The sequence below is a fragment of the Lampetra planeri genome, chromosome 4 (assembly GCF_965212315.1).
Source record: "Lampetra planeri chromosome 4, kcLamPlan1.2.h2, whole genome shotgun sequence".
Classification (NCBI taxonomy): domain Eukaryota; kingdom Metazoa; phylum Chordata; class Hyperoartia; order Petromyzontiformes; family Petromyzontidae; genus Lampetra; species Lampetra planeri.
Genome location: NC_136110.1, coordinates 11,746,923 through 11,764,005, shown reverse-complemented (window position 1 = coordinate 11,764,005; position 17,083 = coordinate 11,746,923). Strand labels below are relative to the sequence as shown.

At 44.2% G+C, this 17,083-nt stretch overlaps 1 protein-coding gene across 1 annotated transcript in view; it reads left to right on the top strand.

The window, feature by feature from the left end:
• The window catches only part of LOC144717491 (janus kinase and microtubule-interacting protein 3-like), a 231,433-nt gene that overhangs the window by 153,170 nt on the left and 61,180 nt on the right, over positions 1-17,083 (top strand). The window contains exons 12-21 of the mRNA XM_078592860.1: positions 423-485; positions 3,055-3,153; positions 4,282-4,380; positions 6,231-6,284; positions 7,573-7,638; positions 9,007-9,075; positions 9,916-9,993; positions 11,624-11,830; positions 12,690-12,755; positions 13,636-13,678. Coding sequence (XP_078448986.1) covers positions 423-485; positions 3,055-3,153; positions 4,282-4,380; positions 6,231-6,284; positions 7,573-7,638; positions 9,007-9,075; positions 9,916-9,993; positions 11,624-11,830; positions 12,690-12,755; positions 13,636-13,678 — 844 coding nt within the window. The remainder of the gene's footprint in view (positions 1-422; positions 486-3,054; positions 3,154-4,281; positions 4,381-6,230; positions 6,285-7,572; positions 7,639-9,006; positions 9,076-9,915; positions 9,994-11,623; positions 11,831-12,689; positions 12,756-13,635; positions 13,679-17,083) is intronic.

The window sequence follows — 17,083 nt, the reverse complement described above, 5'->3', positions numbered from 1 at the left end:
TGTCATGGAAGCCCATGTTGCTTATATGAGAACCCTGCTTATATAAGGTGCGCTTATATCCAGCCATAGACAATTCATAGCTCCCCGTTCTTTGTGAGAAACCTTTGTGAGCAATGCAACCTTGCGCCTTCACATACGACAATATATTGCAATTACAGTATGCTTGCGCTGTTGATGTGTTCCACTTTAACGATGAAGGTTTACACAGCAGCTCAATATTGAGGACAATAGGTTGTCTGCAATTTGATCAAAATTGCTCGCGGCACAGCGCGTACTTACGGCCAGTGTACAGCGGATGTAAAAACGTGAGTTTCTTGTTGTAGAAAATCAGTGCTTGAAAATAGTCTACCGCAAGGAAAAACATCTTGTTCTCGGAGTAAATAACGTGTAATTTACGTGGGTTTTGTTTTGTTATATTGCAGGAAATTAAATGGATTGAAGAAAAACAAGAACTTTATAGGAAAAACCATGAGCTGGTTGAAAAGGTGATTGAGATAAGTGCGAATGTTTGAGCTGCACCCGTGTGCATCTGCACTGACCACACGTTCACCTACTGTCACGATCGCAGTACTATCAAGGTAGAGGTGCAGATCACGTGTAGTGGGCTAAAGTGTGAGTACTCTCCCACCGCGTCAAAAATGTCTGGCCAGCGTGGAAAAAATGCTGCAGGTCAAAATACCCCTGAGGTGGGATTTCTAGGGAAGCCTCTAGCGGAGGCCCTTCCACCAGCAGTGGCATGGGCATGTAATTGCAGGATGTACTTTTACCTTTATATGTATGTGTTGAACTTCTTTCGCACCGTACGTAGCCAACCATGCTAATCGGAGATGCGGCGGAAGGACAACTAAACATAAAGAGAAGTTCGAATGAAATTAGTTTTCGATCTAGATTTATAAGTGCATAGCACCAGTGGCTTCCTAATATGGGATGGAAGAGCGTTACGGACGGCCGCAGAAGCGCATCTGAAAAGCGCACAATGCGGTTGACCGCGGGAGAAAGAGCCTCCCACCTGCTGGAGCTCTCGGGATTCCCTCCAGAGCAGTGGTTCATAACGTGGGATGCACGCACCCCCTGGTAGTGCGAGACGTGGCCAGATTATTTTAGAAGGTAAATCATCGAAAGACGAATTCAGCATGGGCACGTAAGTACAACTACTTTGTTTCATCAAACCCCTGTGTATTTATGAACATTGTACTTTTTTACGATTGAGAACCAAATGGGTGCAAGGCTGCAGTGCAGGTTAATAACCACTGCTCTCTAGGCTATTTTGCCACTCCATCTACACCGAACAGATGTCTCTGGAATTTTTGCTGCAGCCTTGCAGCCCTTTGGCTCTCAATTGACCTGTCGATCGACCGAAACTGGGGGTGTAACCGTTTATATTGCCGCTGCGCCAGGAGAATAATCCTGCCACCTCTGCATTGTTGACCCAGTGCGTAAACCATTGCACACAGCAGTTTGACAACTGGAGATACTACTACTACATCAGCCCAACCAGATGCTCCTGCCCTGCCACGCAACTAAATCTTTCTTGGCCAGTCATTACTATCTTGAAATTTAGTTTTTTGCTCTAAGAGGCGATTATAAAGCATTGTAAGGCTTGAGCAAGCCGGTAGACTATTGTACGGTCATCTGGCTTTCAGCGCACTTTCCTTGTGGCCGGCCTGTAGACTCCAGTCACATGGTGTAGCGTCGGACAGAACCCCCTACTCATTATCGCGCGGCTGTCTCACGTCTCGCGTTGTCACCTCTCACTACAAAACACCGGAATATGTCATGGGACAAACAATATCTCACAATAGCGGGAGAGGGGAGGGCGAAACGTAAATGTGTTGCCTTGTGGTTTCTTTTACATTCAATGCTGCTGCATATACTCTTTGGTTCTTTCGGTAAAGTCACGTAGATGAAAAATTAAAAGAATAATAAAAATAATAAAATGAAAATAACTAAACTAAATCACGACGTTTCGGAGGCAACACAAGCTTCTGTCATCAGGTGGAACAGCAACAGTAAAATTACTGTAGTGAGTAGAGAGAGCTATTTGTGACAAGCGATTATATAGGGTAAGAGGGGGGGAGGAGCCAGGGAGGAGGGATGCAGGGGGGGGGGGGCTGCTGCATGTTTGCAGGCTTGTGCTGTACAGCTCTCCGTGTTGTTCAGCACGATGTCCGACGTTTCGGTCCGCGAGCTAAAGAAGCTCCAGGCTTCCACCCCTCTTTCCCCTGCTCCCTCTATTCCCTTACTTAAGTTCTTCCTCCCTCATCTTCCCTTCTCCACATGAAAGTACAACACATACCCCGCTCGCGGTCCCCAATTGGGTGGGGCAGTGACTCCCATCTCCTCTAAAACCAGGAGCGGAGGAGTCGTCACCTATGTACCTTCATCCCTGCGTTGCGCTTCGTGGTCTATACCGGGCTCTTATATACACAGGGTGCTTCAAAAACATGTTAACACTTCGGAGAATTTGCAACAATACCGCAATAAATGTTTATTTGGCCTCTGGAGACCACCTGTAGAAGATTCCAGGCGTGAGGCATGTGTCGGCAATGATGGCGATAATACACTTATTACAGTGTATTATTCATTCTTTTTCCATTAAAAACGATAGTCCCATATAAGTGTTAACATTTGTTGTTAAGCACCCTGTATATTTTTAATTCAAATTTTGATTTAAAGTTTTCGTGACTGCAGGGATTCATATTCTTGGTTCTTTCGGTAAAGTCACGTAGAAGGGAAACAATAAAATAAGAAAAATATTAAACAATAAAATTATCACGACGTTTCGATTGCAACAGAAGCAATCATCATCAGGTGTGAAAACCACAGCAAGAAAATTTAAAAAAGTGGCGTTTTTTTCTTAACGTTAGCACCAGGGACAGCGACTTGGCAGTTCAGATGGACGAGTCCATATAATAATATAAATAAACTCCCGGCACGTCAAACGAGACATCGGACAACACGAAATCGCATCGGGGAGCCCCTTCGCCGAATCGGCATAATGCGCGGCTTCCAAGGAGAAGCTCACAGGAGAAACACCCGATTCCCTTCTTGCAGATCCGGAGCCTGGAGACGGAGGAGGACCGCCTGAAGCGCGACATCCAAGACGTACGAGACCAGAACGAGCTGCTGGAGTTTCGCATCTTGGAACTGGAGGTTTGTCGCGCGGCCGTCGTCGCCGCCGTCGTGAGCTCACTGTTGTGCTTAAATTAAATAAGCCGGGAGATGCGCGCACCTCAGTTAGTCGAGCGAGCAGGAACTCCTCGTCGTAAGGTTGTGAGTTCACACCCCAATAACGGCTGAACACCCACCAGGGTTGCCGACGACCCGGGTTTTGGTATTCCCAGGCCGTTCTATTTTGGAGTGCCAATTCGAGAGTGAATCTGCAGCGAAATGTCATCCTCACCTCCAGACGTGTTTTTACGTTTTATTTCTGTGCACGGCAATTTGTCTGTAATTCTGCGAGGCATTTTCTATAACTCGCTGGGCACACTAACACGTCTTGTGCCGTTTACGTTGAGCATTAGATCTTGATTACACACACTTATCGTATCTTATAAAGATGGATTTTGCGCGTGAGTCCAAGGTGATTTGCAATGATTATAAAATTGTAGGGAAGATAATAGTGGTTGAAATACAGAGTTGGGTTGTTAGCAGTCGTTAGGAACCTGGTGCCGATTTTTGTCGCGTTAGGGGTGCTAGGCTTGACCTGCTGACCATGCAATGCACATGTTGAACAGGACTGCCGTCAAGTCAGTGCTGTGTCATGTGACTTGTGTCGTCTTTACATGGCAGTGCAGTCTCCTAGAGTGCGTGTTTTCATAATCCGAATTGGATATAACGCGATTAATGTATTCGGGAACACATTTATTATGATGCCGATGCGAATCGGATATAATGCGATTGAGCAAACAGAACTACGTCACGTGAGTAGGAATAAGCAGTTGATCGGCTGCCTCTCCATAGCACCGCACAAGGTGGGATGCTGCTGGATGCTTCTAGATGTTACCCACGCGTCTCAGTCATTGTTCGACCTGCGTACACATCTCACGAGTTATTGCGGACTGTGCTTTACCCTATGTCATATATTATTTATTATAACGCGATTTTTACATGTGTTCTTCAGGATTACCACATCGTAAGAGAACAGACTGTACCTATGAATTACAATTTACAAATACATTGATTCAAGCGAATACATGCACGCTAACCACGATGCCAACTCTCTGCAGCATTGATTCACAGTGACACGGTGGTGACCACTGTGCCTACCTCTCCTTGCAGGAAAGGGAACGCACCTCGCCATCCATCACTCTCACGCCGGTACCCTGCCCTGAGGGCACAAGTCCCCTGCAGCAATTCTGCACGTCCGAGGGCATGGCGGTGAGACCTGTGTTTGTGACGCGATGTCAGTTTGCGTCACGGTCGTGCCATCGGCGCCAGCTGACGCGTCAAAAATCCGTTTGCCAAATATCTTCGAACGTCCCTGGACGATGACACCACGACGTCACTTCTCGAGTCGCTTCAGTTGTGCGTTCTTGAGCAGCGCCCGATACCTGTTTATCGATCGTTCAATGTTCATGTGCCGTTTTATTGTGGGACTACTACTGTGTGTTATCTTGGTGTGGTCTGGGACTGTTTTGTTGGTTTTTATCCCTTGCCCTATCTTGATCAATCTGATTTAAATAAATATTCGATTAATGTTTTACTTGCCTTTAGTGACTAGCCATTTTCTCTATTTTGCACTCCGATCGTTTTTTTTGTATTGTTAGCTTTTGTAACTTGCTGACCCGCCATTACTGGACATCTGTGAAGAAGAGCCTCATAGCTCATCGGATTTCTCCTCCAGTCTAAATCAAGATTCTGAATCTCATGACTATTTTGTGCTCTGTAAAGAGCAGTCGACCACACGATTTGTTTCTTAATGTTGCGCCTAGAATTGTGTCGGGTTGACTCAACTCAAGAACACACAAAGTGAATTTTTTTTTATCTAAGTTATGACATCACATTCTTTGGGCCAACATTGATGACCAGGGGTGGAGCTGAGGTGCAGTGGTTCGCGCACTCTACTATACACCCACTGCTGACCTGAACTGGATTTCTGTTGGGAGTCTGGGAATCCCAATCACTGACCCACAGTCTCCAGCATGATAAAGTATGATGAAACAACCCACGCGATTGAAAGGCATGGGGAGGCTTTAATCCAGCAGTGGATTGGCAAAGGGCTGTAAATCATTCTTACTATTTTATTATTGACCAGACAGTGACCGTAAACTCGCCACACTCGTGAAGCCGATTTGAAAACGGGTGGCTGCACAGATTCAAGTCGAGTGTGGGAGCATACGTCCAACCGGCGCGTAGCAGCATCTACCATGTCGCACCAACCCCTCGGACCTTCCCTGGCAAATTCCCCACGTGAGCGCCGTTCCCGCCCCCGAGACTCGATAGTAACGATTCTGATGCAGCAGATACGCAACACAGGAATTGTCGTCGTGTTGACTGTGATCGACGCATTAACCCGCAGACACGTTCAATTGAAATGTTGTTTCAAATGTTTAACTTCTTTCGCACCGTACGTAGCCAACCGTGCTAACCGTCAACATTTTCACCGATCACTACCCAGGCACTGCCTTCTGCATTTAAGGAAATCAAATGATGGAGCATTTAATTCCATTCCAGAATCATCTTACCACACCAGTGTCTTTTCTCATTGTGGAATTTCACAAAAGGTGGCATCTATACCCAAAAATGTGTATTTATGTTACCGCGCCCTTCCGCCCCCCCCCCCCCCCCAGTAAAGCAGTGCATACATTTTTTTTTTACAATTTTGCTGCACTGCACTGAGTCCCACAATGCTGGTGGAATGCTCATTCCAATATTCCAAGGCAATCTAGCAGCCTTTGTGTGGTTAGCAGACCGTAATCCTGCTGATGAGGGTTAGAAAGTCGGAGCTGCTCAAGTGTTCGGCTGCTTAAACACAAAATTTCAAAAATATTGTTCTGGAAGGCTGTTGGGCATAACGTTATTTTAATATTCTTGCCAGTTAAATAACTCCGAGTTGTTCCCAAAACTAGATGTGTAACGTCACAGATATATTCGGTTGCGCAAAGTTATAACGTTAATTTACAGCACAGAAAAAAAATAAAGATTGATATTTTAACTACAGGTAGTTTAATATGTTCCATGAATACTGCATGAAGTTATGAAACGTCATCTTATTGTTCTGCCCTTAGGACATTACCATAACGGAATTGATGAAGAAGCTGGACATTTTGGGAGATAATGGGGTGAGTAATAATGATGTCCACCTTATAACTTTATTTTTGTACTTTTTTAAATGTAATGTTAGAGTGGCTGCTATGCTTTTGTAAATGTGCTTTTAGTATTCCTAAGTATTCTTTATTTAGGCCCTGGTTCGTGAGATCTTGGTTTTTACTGCTTCAATTTATACCGGATCAAATGTTATTTCCGAGTATATCATGGCCAGCTACAATGGTAATTCAAATTTATTATCCTTTCCCAGAATATGATTCGCAGTACGTATGTGTTTTACGACCGAAAAACCTAGCCACACCACCTCCACATATTCTCTGCTGGCTATAATATATGCCACACAACCTACAATGCAGGGGATCTTTATATAACAGATATATCTCTAGCATATATCAAATAAGAAATGCTCTTACGAGTGGTTTGAATGTGCATTGAATTAGAGGGTCAACATTCGTCCTCCAGCCTAAAAACGATTTAAACTAAGAAGTGATTATTGTCAATGTCCAAGGCCCATCATGGTATATCTTCAGCATTTGTCTGAAGTGTACATTACATAGATTGAACAATACACATTTAAAACAAAGTTGGATCGGGACATTTAAAATATCTTAATGTTTCAGCTGAACACATATGTGGAAAGAAGAAATATGTAGAGGAAGATATGAAACCATGCGAACAGATGCAGTGGTAAATGATCTAAAAGAGACAGGATTGAGAGTTAGCGAAGCGGTGATACCTGCTAAAGACAGAAAATCGCAGTGGAAATTTACCCAGCCCTATTGTCACGAATGAGCTGCTCGAAGGAACAGATGATAATGATGATAAAGGTGTTGACTTTAAAATTATACAAATAGTTTTGCCGCATTCAAACATAATGAAAACGTCTTTATACATTTGCATATTAAATTTCCGGCAGGGGTGTTGCTTCAATGCTTATGCATTTGTTTTGTCGAATATTCTTTTAAACCTTTTGGCAAATCCTCATTGCAGTGCACGGTTTAACAATGACGGGCATGGTGGCACATAAATTACATCAAGTGATTTGGAGTTACGTGTGATGAGGGTTTTCAATGGGTTCCAAGGTTTATTTCCACATGGAAAACACTAAGTTAGGAATTTGCCCAACATCCCAATGCAGGACCCTTTGAGGAATATTTTGAGACTCAGTGATGCTTTCCTTAATAAATTACTAAATTTCTCGACGTTCTTCACTATAAGTAATGGTGTGTTCCTTTTTATTGTTATTTTTAAATGCTTTAAAAACATATTTTTAAAAATGTAACGTCTCGCTTTATCTTACAGAATCTATCAAATGATGAACAGGTTACCATTATCCATGCCCGAGTTGTGCTTACTCTGGCCGATAAGGTAAACGTTATCTCACATTTAGATAGATACATACATGCACTATAATTAAGTCGTGTAATTAAATGTTTAAAGTGCCTGCAGCGGCTTGAACAGATTCTTTTCAACAGTGTGGAATTTATCCCATAGCTAATTCTGCTATACAGGCGGTCGCCGACTGAAGTCGGTTCAACTTGCGTCAATCGGCACTCACGGCAGGTCGCCAATCGCCACCCCCTTGTTATTACTTTGCCACAAATGAACCGCAATACCTTGCTGATCTCGTCAAGGAGCGTAAATCGTCACCCAAACTCCGGTCATCCTCGCAGCGGCTTTTAGCTGGCCATCGAACAAAGACGGTCACTGCATTGCGCCCTTTGAGATGCGCTTCTGCGGCCGTCTGGAATGCTCTTCACTTCCAACATTAGGAAGGCATTATATGCTTTTAAATCTAGATCAAAAATGTATTTCTTTATAACTCCTTGTTGTGTTTAGTTTGTCGTCCTTCCCCTGCACCAGCGATTAGCACGGTTGGCTACGTAAGGTGCAAAAGAAGTTCACCATACATACTTAAGGCGGTCAGTCCCGCACTTGTCGCGTGACGCAGACTCAGACAAACAAATGTACAGTACGTCGCCCGGTCACAGCTAAGACTTCACGGCGAACGAGGAGCGAAGAGCGACGGCTCCCAAGTTGATCCCCACAAACGAGGCCCGATCCCTCTCGGGGCTCCCCCTTTATTTCCCTGGCCGCGGCCTCGCTCCGCCCTCGGCCACGCCCCCTGCTGCGGTATCAAGTCAGGAGCTCCCGGCTCCCGGTCACGTGTCCCTCAAGCCTCCTATGGAGGTTCCCGGCGCTCAGCGGCACTCCCGAATTAGTGGCTGGCGCTAACAGCGTAGTGACCCTATTTGTGTCACTACAATATTATTATAACACTGAGCCAGCACTATTGAGATAACTGGATTTGAATCCGAGGAGCGATTTTGTTCCTCAAACTTGGTCCTCAAGCGTAACAATTTGGTGGTCTCGCCTAGAATATGACGATAAAACTCATCACCCAAAAAGTAGTGTTTCCTTTAGTTCCACAAGCCCGGCTAATATGGAGAAGTTATAGACTGTGAGAGGTTATCGGTCCATTTAGTTTGGCCGAATAGAGGTCTCTTGAAGTGACACAATTCTGTGGTATCATCTTCAAAGTAACCCCTGTCGTGATTTGACCAACTGCCAAATTGGATACGAATAATTGGTGTTGAAATGAAATCTGATTGAAGAGAATGTGGCTTTTGAACTCGGACAAGCAGCTCTGCTTGCTCAGTATAAATTACTTTCGCTCTTGCCGTCTGCCTTTTGCTCTTTGAGCCATCACTTCACCGTTTGATCCTCTCTGTGCAGTTCCTGAAGCAGATTGAGGGGAAGGAGGCAGACCTGCAACAGAAAATGATTGACCTGGAGAAGGAAAAGGTATTGTGAATTACGTAACATTTTCGACGTAGGAAGCTAAAAAGTGAGAAATGAAAATAAGACGCAGTGGCAAAAAACTCCCATTACAGTTGAATAATAAAATATCTGGGCAGATTTTTAAGAAAATATTTTCTACTGGAATTAAACGTTCGTTTAAATCAGATGCATGCATCTTCGTGGATATATGCAAAATGCTTGCGTTTCATATGGAGTTTGTACAGTTAGTTTTACAATTCAACCGTGGCAAGTTTCAAATGGTCCCTGCAATCATTGATTTACTCTTGTCGATTATGATACTAATATTTTTGTCAGACAATTACCTTTTTTCAATTTACATCAAAGTAACTTTGTAAATGTCTTGTGTTCCCTATGGGGTCAGCCGCTTACGTTTCTACAAACGGAACATTGCAACATTTCTATGGTAGCCAACAACAACAATCGTGCACCGCTAAGTGGCGGTGATGTCACCACGGCGCTTGTGCCATGCTAGGTGGACTTAGAGGCCACGTGCAGTGTCAATGGCCGGGCTGGCAGGGGGTCGTGGAACACACCCAGGTGCCATGGGTTGACTGAGCCAGTACATTGCATCACATATTGTGGTTGCTTGAACCACAATACCTCACTGAGCTCGTCAAGGAGCATAAACCATCACGTGAACTCGGGTCATCCTCACGGCAGTGGCTTTTGCCTTTTGGCTAAAGCCACTGCTGTGGCTATTTGGAACACTCTTCCAATATTCGAAAGCCACTGGAGCTATGCACTTTTAAATCTAAATTGGAAACACCAAAACTGAGCAAAGTGTGTTCTTGTTTGAACGTTGGCCTCTGGTTTCCATCGCAGGAGCTCTTCATTAAGCAGAAGGGCTACCTGGAGGAGGAGCTGGATTATCGCAAGCAAATGCTGGATCAGGCACAGATGGTGAGTGCTCTCGTGCGCCCCTTGCTTGTGGGAGGTTGGTGTCACCGCATTTGGTTGTGGAAAATAAACTCAAAACAACGCAACCCTTGGGTCCATCATGCACTGGTGATCGATCCACTCTGTTAAATTGATTACTCCGTTGATGGTCTCAGCAGGTCATATTAAGTTCAGATGTTTGCTTAATGCAACCTAACCATTGGCAACTAAAGTCTATCAATATTTTTATTGAATGACATGGAGCAAAGCAGTCTCTATTGGGTAAGAGATGCCCTTTGAAGCGACTCCACTAGTAGTTTTGGGACATCGTCTTCTGGAGTGATCGCCGATCACAAGGGAGGTTACGTGTGTGAAGGAAAGGTTAAGCCTCGCGTAAAATTTGCTCAATTAACACACGTGAGATAATGTAACTAAAACTTGATTTGAAGCTTTCGTGACAGCAGGAATTACTTTTTGGTTCTTTCGGTAAAGTCACGTAGAAATAAATAAATTAAATAATAGAATACGACGTTTCGATTGCAACACAAGCAGTCGTCATAACTAAATTTGAGAGAGAGACAAAGCACAGACACGGAGACACACAGACAGACACACAAGCAGAGAGAGACAACACAGAGACACACAGGGAGAGAGACACACGTGTCTCTCAAATTTAGTTCTACCTGATGACGACTGCTTGTGTTGCAATCGAAACGTCGTATTATATTATTTAATTTATTTTCTTTCGACGTGACTTTAGCGAAAGAACCAAAGAGTAATGTAACTAATAAGTATCGTCTTCACCATGGTATTACCATGCCTGTTAAACACATTCCTGCGGAGGGAGCTGGTAGGAACGTTGGGTTACTCGGTCAATGGCCAGGGTCAACGGCAGCGTGGTGTATTCCGCAAATATGCCCGACTGTGAGGGCGGGCACAAGTCGGCGTGAGTAGGTTAAACGTTGAGTTTTATAAGGGCACCACGAGGTGACCAGCCCCTCCCCACCCAGCCCCACCCCTCCCCTCCCCACCATCCCCACCCAGCCCCTCCCTGCACGACGGACGGACACAATAATCTCCTGTGGGCTGGTGTAACCAGGAGGTTCCTACCAATATTAGTTGTGGTGTTGTGCTTTGTTGTTGTACACAAGTTCCTTCATGCCCTTCATGTAGTTGTTGTGGTTGAAGGCATCGAGATTTACTTCCCAAAGCATTGTCATCAGTTCTATTCGCGCACTAAACGTCTCACTGAGTTGTTAAAGCTGATTTTGGATTGCTGATTAGTTTGCTTGTCCGAAACCTCATGTGCAACTACCGCAGACTGTCTCTGTGATAGACAACAATGGTAGCGCGAATACTAAATGTACGTGTATAGTTCCCAATCATAACACGTGGTACAGTTTATTCCTGACAACAACGGCACTCATCCCGATGCCCCTTTCAGATGCATTCCAGAAAGTACGTTTGTCGAACTTTTTTCGCACCGTACGTAGCCAGCCGTGCTAATCGGAGGTACGGGGGCGGGGGGGAGGACAACAAACTAAAAACATAAAGCAGTTAAAAAAAACGAGTGTTGCTGAAGCCATCTCTTCCTCTCCGTTGCCCCCACCGCGGCCCCTGTCGCACTTACGTTTTGCCGTGTCCCGCGGGGCAGCGTGTGCTGGAGCTGGAGGCGACGCTGTACCACGTGCTGCAGCAGGAGAGCAGCGAGGCGGGCGCCTGCGCCAAGCCGAGCGATCGGCAGCTGTCGGAGCTGCGCGGCGCCGCCGAGCAGTGGCGACGCCTCGTGGTGAACGAGACGCGGCAGCACGACGCGCAGGTGCTGCGCGACCGCATGGAGCTGCTGCACCAAGCCCTGCACGTACGAGGCTCGCACGCGCGCACGCGCGCACGCACACAGACACGCACGTATGAGGCGCATGCAAAGATCCACCGTATATAGCCTTAACAGACTGTTGGGGCAAGTGCCGTTAGCGAGTAGCACACCTATGAAGGCCGGAACGGTACACGAGGGGGTGGGTGGCCAGCACCACGCCCGACCGCCTTTGTCTCCCCAGTGGTGATGTTTACACACCGCACCAGGTACTCATTTGAGGCTGAGTCGACCTCGGGGAGACCCAGGCCCGGTTCAGATAATCGTCACTGGTGTTGGCTAACCGCTACACCACCGCTCCCCAGGCGCATGCACGCATGTACACACGTGCAAGCACGTGCACAGACGCGCCTTGGGGTTGCCGCGACATGGTGATGCTACGATACAAGGGCCACGATAATGCTCCCCTCCGTTTTTCAAGATATTGTCGTATTGTGGTTATTTTGTCTCATTAGATTTTTTAATTAACAAGTTAAACGTCACAAGAAAAGAGAAAGTAAAATAAAATAAAGCGTTTTCATACGAGTGCAATGTTTTACTCTGCTTCCACCTGCTCTGTAACCTCCCATGATGGGATTTTAATCCAGGATCTCAGTAGTGCTGGCTCAGTTTGCTCAATCATGCAGTGCTGGAGACAATATTGCGTGTGTTTTTTTTTAAACAACGTTGGGTTGAGTTTAATTGAGCCTGAGACCATTCATTGGTAACCTGGCCTCGATGGAGATGGAAAGTTTGCTCGCACAAGATTAATCTCCACACTCAGGGCTCCAACTTGGCTTTGTATTAGCCCTAGATGTAATCGTGCAGTGCTGTTGTTTGTGCCACTTGTCAATGTGGGTTCCTGCAGAGGATACGAGACCTTGAAGATAAGCTGGACCGTCAGATACGGCAAATTCAGGAGCTCGAAGAAAAGGTAACAACCTACCTGTGCCAGTGATAATTATAACACTTAGAAACGGGACTGTACATTTTGAAAAGTATAAAGTCTGTCATAATGTTTAATCAAGGTTTACAAATTCTTGGTTCTTTCGGTAAAGTCACGTAGAAGGGAAATAATAAAATAATAAAAATATAAACATTTAATTCTCACGACGTTTCGACTACAACACACCTGATGATGATTGCTTGTGTTGCAGTCGAAACGTCGTGAGAATTTTATTGTTTTATATTTTTATTATTTTATTATGTCCCTTCTATTTTATTATGTCCCTTCTACGTGACTTTACCGAAAGAACCAAGAATATGAATCCCTGCAGTCACAAAAGCTTTAAATCAAAATTTAAGGTTTACAAACTTAAAAGGAAAAACTAAATTCTGTCCTAACGTTTGCCTAAAAGGCTTTAAAAAAAGTATGTAAAGCAATCCGCAATGTGGAAGACATGGATGTATTTTACCATCATATGGGCTCATCAGCATGCCAGCTGTACTCTGCTGGGAAGGGCCAGAAGGTAGTGGGCATAACGGTAATAACATGGCCCATAGAGTGGTACTTATTTTACCGACCCAAGGTACGATGGGCTGAATTGACTCCCAAATGCGATTCATCAGATCTATGAGTCTAGTACTTTAACCACTGTACTAGGTATTAGCACATTTATTTTTCTCAGAGTAAAAGTACTTAAAAAAAAGTCAGCTATTTTTATGGCGAAACTTTCAGAATGACGAACTTGAATACGTGAAGACAAGCCAATGAGTTTATATATTCCTTGTGCTTCCTTTGGTCCGTTTGTTTTGTTTTCCCCTTCCAATTTATATTTTTTAGTTCTTCTTTTTGTTTTTATTTTTCTCCTTAGCATTCATTGTCTGGTCATGAAGGCTCTTCAAAGGATGGAATCGGTGAGATTAAGACCCAACTCGCAACCCCTCAGCCACGTTTATCCACACACTGCACACAGCGCAATTTCTCGCCCCGTTGGTGAGATATTATCTGCCTTGCCTGGTACACAAGAGGTTATGGGTTCGTTCCCGACTCTGACGCCTGCTGTATATTCGGAGTTTTGCATGTTCTCCCCGGGGATTTTTTTCCGGGTCCTCCGGTTTTTCTCTCTACATTTAGAAACATGCGTTGAGAGTATTTGGCTGCTTTATATTTCCACGTGATGAGCCACTTCGTTGAGCTATCATATGTGGCCAGGTCGCTTCTGAAAAAGAGCAATATAGTTAAGTGGGCATTACCTGCTAAAATTAAAAATAGATTGATAGTTTAAAGTTTTAAATAGTTTAGTTTCATTCAGGTCTTGACTTCCTTCCACATTTGTTCAATATTTGTTTTTTGTATAAAACTACCACGAGGCCTAACCCAACAACAGAATATACAGCATTGCATTGGCTACTAAAACCTATGTTTTAGGTTAAGCTGTTGTCACACACACACCATATATAAACGCATCATCAGGACCACAAATGTTGTTTGTCTCTGTGAATTCTGATAACAGATCAAATCCAGCTAAATGTCCTTTATCTAACTGGATGAGGCCCATTAAGATTCATTTAGTATTTTGCTAGGAAGACCGTGGAGTGGATTTTTACACTGGAAAAAGTCAGTGTCTCCTGGAACAGTTAATGGGTGTTGCTCATCTCTGACAGATATCAAGAGCAATTGGTGGCAGTTCCACATTACGAGGGCAGGGGCCAGTCTTCCCATTTGAGAAACCATTGTTAACCTCCCATTAAGTGGTTCTCATTTTATTGAGTTCAGATAAATGGTCGGCTGAGTTGACTCCTGACCTGAGATTTGGACTTGCTCTCTGACTGTGAGTCGAGATTCTAACCACACCAGATCTTGGGAGACCCAAAGTTTTCAAAGTGATCTCTGATTTGTTGATATTTTATAGTTCAATTAGATTTGAGATATTGTAACTGCATACAATCACCTACTTTTAGTAATGACATGACTACTTTTTTTAATCTTCACTTTATGGGAGATGACACATTTGTTAATTTCTTACATAAATTACTGGCAATAGAACCATCGACTTTGTACAAACTGGCTCTTTGATGAGCATGCTGATTGGTGGGCGATGCAGCAGCATGTTAAGCCAGACATTATGCAAAACGTAATTCATGTTGCAAAACGTAATTCATGTTGCAAAACGTAATTCATGTTGCAGAACGTAATTCATGTTGCTTACTCTTGAAACGGGATCATGCTAAATGTCAATCTCCAGACAGATTAATGGTTAGAGGGTAATGTTTAATTGGGGTTTTCATCTGATTACCACTCTCTGGTTTTGTAATACATTAATCTGCAATTATTGTATAAAATTCATGGCCTGGTTGAGGTTGCCCACCCATAGAACGGGTCCGAGGGCCAATTCACATTCAGCGCGGGTCACGCCTTCTCACGCTTCCATGTGACTGCGATGCTGATTAAGGAAACGGCCAGCCTCATCATTATGTCTCTGTTTAGAAGAAAAAAACCAATGATTCATCAATAAGACTGTCATCTACGTAGTGCTCGGCACAAGGACTAAATCTCAGTTTTTAGTTTTTCTATTCCGGCCAAGCTGCCTTTATTATTTGAATGACAGCATCAGATGCGGCCCAGTGCAGTTAAGCTAACATAGTAATTGATAGGGGGCATTAACTGTGGGCGCTCGTTTTACGAACGAAACCGAGTACAATAAAGCAGGGCCCATGTAAAGCACAATGCGCAGCACTGCGGTGCTGGATCTTCTGACGAATGCGTGTCACGTAATGAGGGATTGTGGGGCAGAATATTAAGTTGCTGGAGACACGGAGCCGTGTTAGCGTCTCAAAACTTTACTGAGGAGGCAGCATTTTTGAGGCCGTTGGTGCGCAAATGAAGACTCATGCCTCATCCCTGGCTCGTCAAGTACAGGCCACTTCGTGTACTTGAAAGCAATGAATTGTGGAGTGTATAGAACAAGGGCTGTATTAATTGTGTCATCTTTATGAAGCTATGCAATGGTAGAGAAGTGAATGCTCAGTCTATGTTCTACAGACTGGCATTACTCTCATAACACAAAGGATACAATCGATTAACCTGCCTAAATCCTAACGTGCCGATGTCTGCTTCCGATGCTTTTTAAAGACACGTGTTTCATTTTAATCACCAATTGTATCACAGATATGGCATGATGTAACATGCCATGCTGAAATCATTTTGTAACTTCCACGTTAAACAGATTATCACAGAATGTCAGTGACGACCATTGGGAAATGCCAGCAATGAAACGTGCTGGGTTACTGAATAAATAGGCATTTACCATAATGAACGGGCAGCACCTCCACACCTAGCACCAATACTATGTAAAGAGTGGGTTTAAGACACATCAGTCATCCAACAAAGTAATTATTAGCCTCAGAATAAAGCTCAGACAAACTTAATAAAAAAAAGAGTACATTCTGTTTTCGTGTATAAACATCATCTCACTTCTTCTTGGTTCTTTCGGTAAAGTCACGTAGAAGGGAAGTAATAAAATAATAAAAATAAAACATAATAAAACAATTCTCACGACGTTTCGGCCACAACGCAAGCAGCCGTCCTCAGGTGAAAACCAGGTCTGTCGAGGCGACAGCGTCTGAATGAAACAGCACACGTGCTTGGAGCATATATATAAGCTGGGTTGGAAGGGGGGAAAAGGGCGCCTTGACAAAAGAATATGCATATCAAGAGGCATTTAGCATATTTATGGGAAATGCAGGTGTGTGATTAGTACTGCTCATGCCTGTGCATTACGCATTATGCACAGGCATGCTAAATGCCTCTTGATATGCATATTCTTTCGTCAAGGCGCCCTTTTCCCCCCTTCCAACCCAGCTTATATATATGCTCCAAGCACATGTGCTGTTTCATTCAGACGCTGTCGCCTCGACAGACCTGGTTTTCACCTGAGGACGGCTGCTTGCGTTGTGGCCGAAACGTCGTGAGAATTGTTTTATTATGTTTTATTTGTATTATTGTATTACTTCCCTTCTATGTGACTTTACCGAAAGAACCAAGAAGATGAATCCCTGCAGTCACGAAAGCTTTAAATCGAAAAATCATCTCACTTAATTTGAAAACCGAGTGAACGAGGTGAACCACACAAGTGGCTGTCTGTAGTTTAAACCTGGACGATATTGGCCTTGGCCAAAACTCGGGAATCGTTACCCTTGAGCCACCGTCGCACTGAAAGCTGTGGTGACATATTGGATTGGCAGCAATGGAAATCTACACATTGGCACGTGGAGATTCTACACGCTGAGCCTCCGACCACCACTGCTGACTTCACAGTT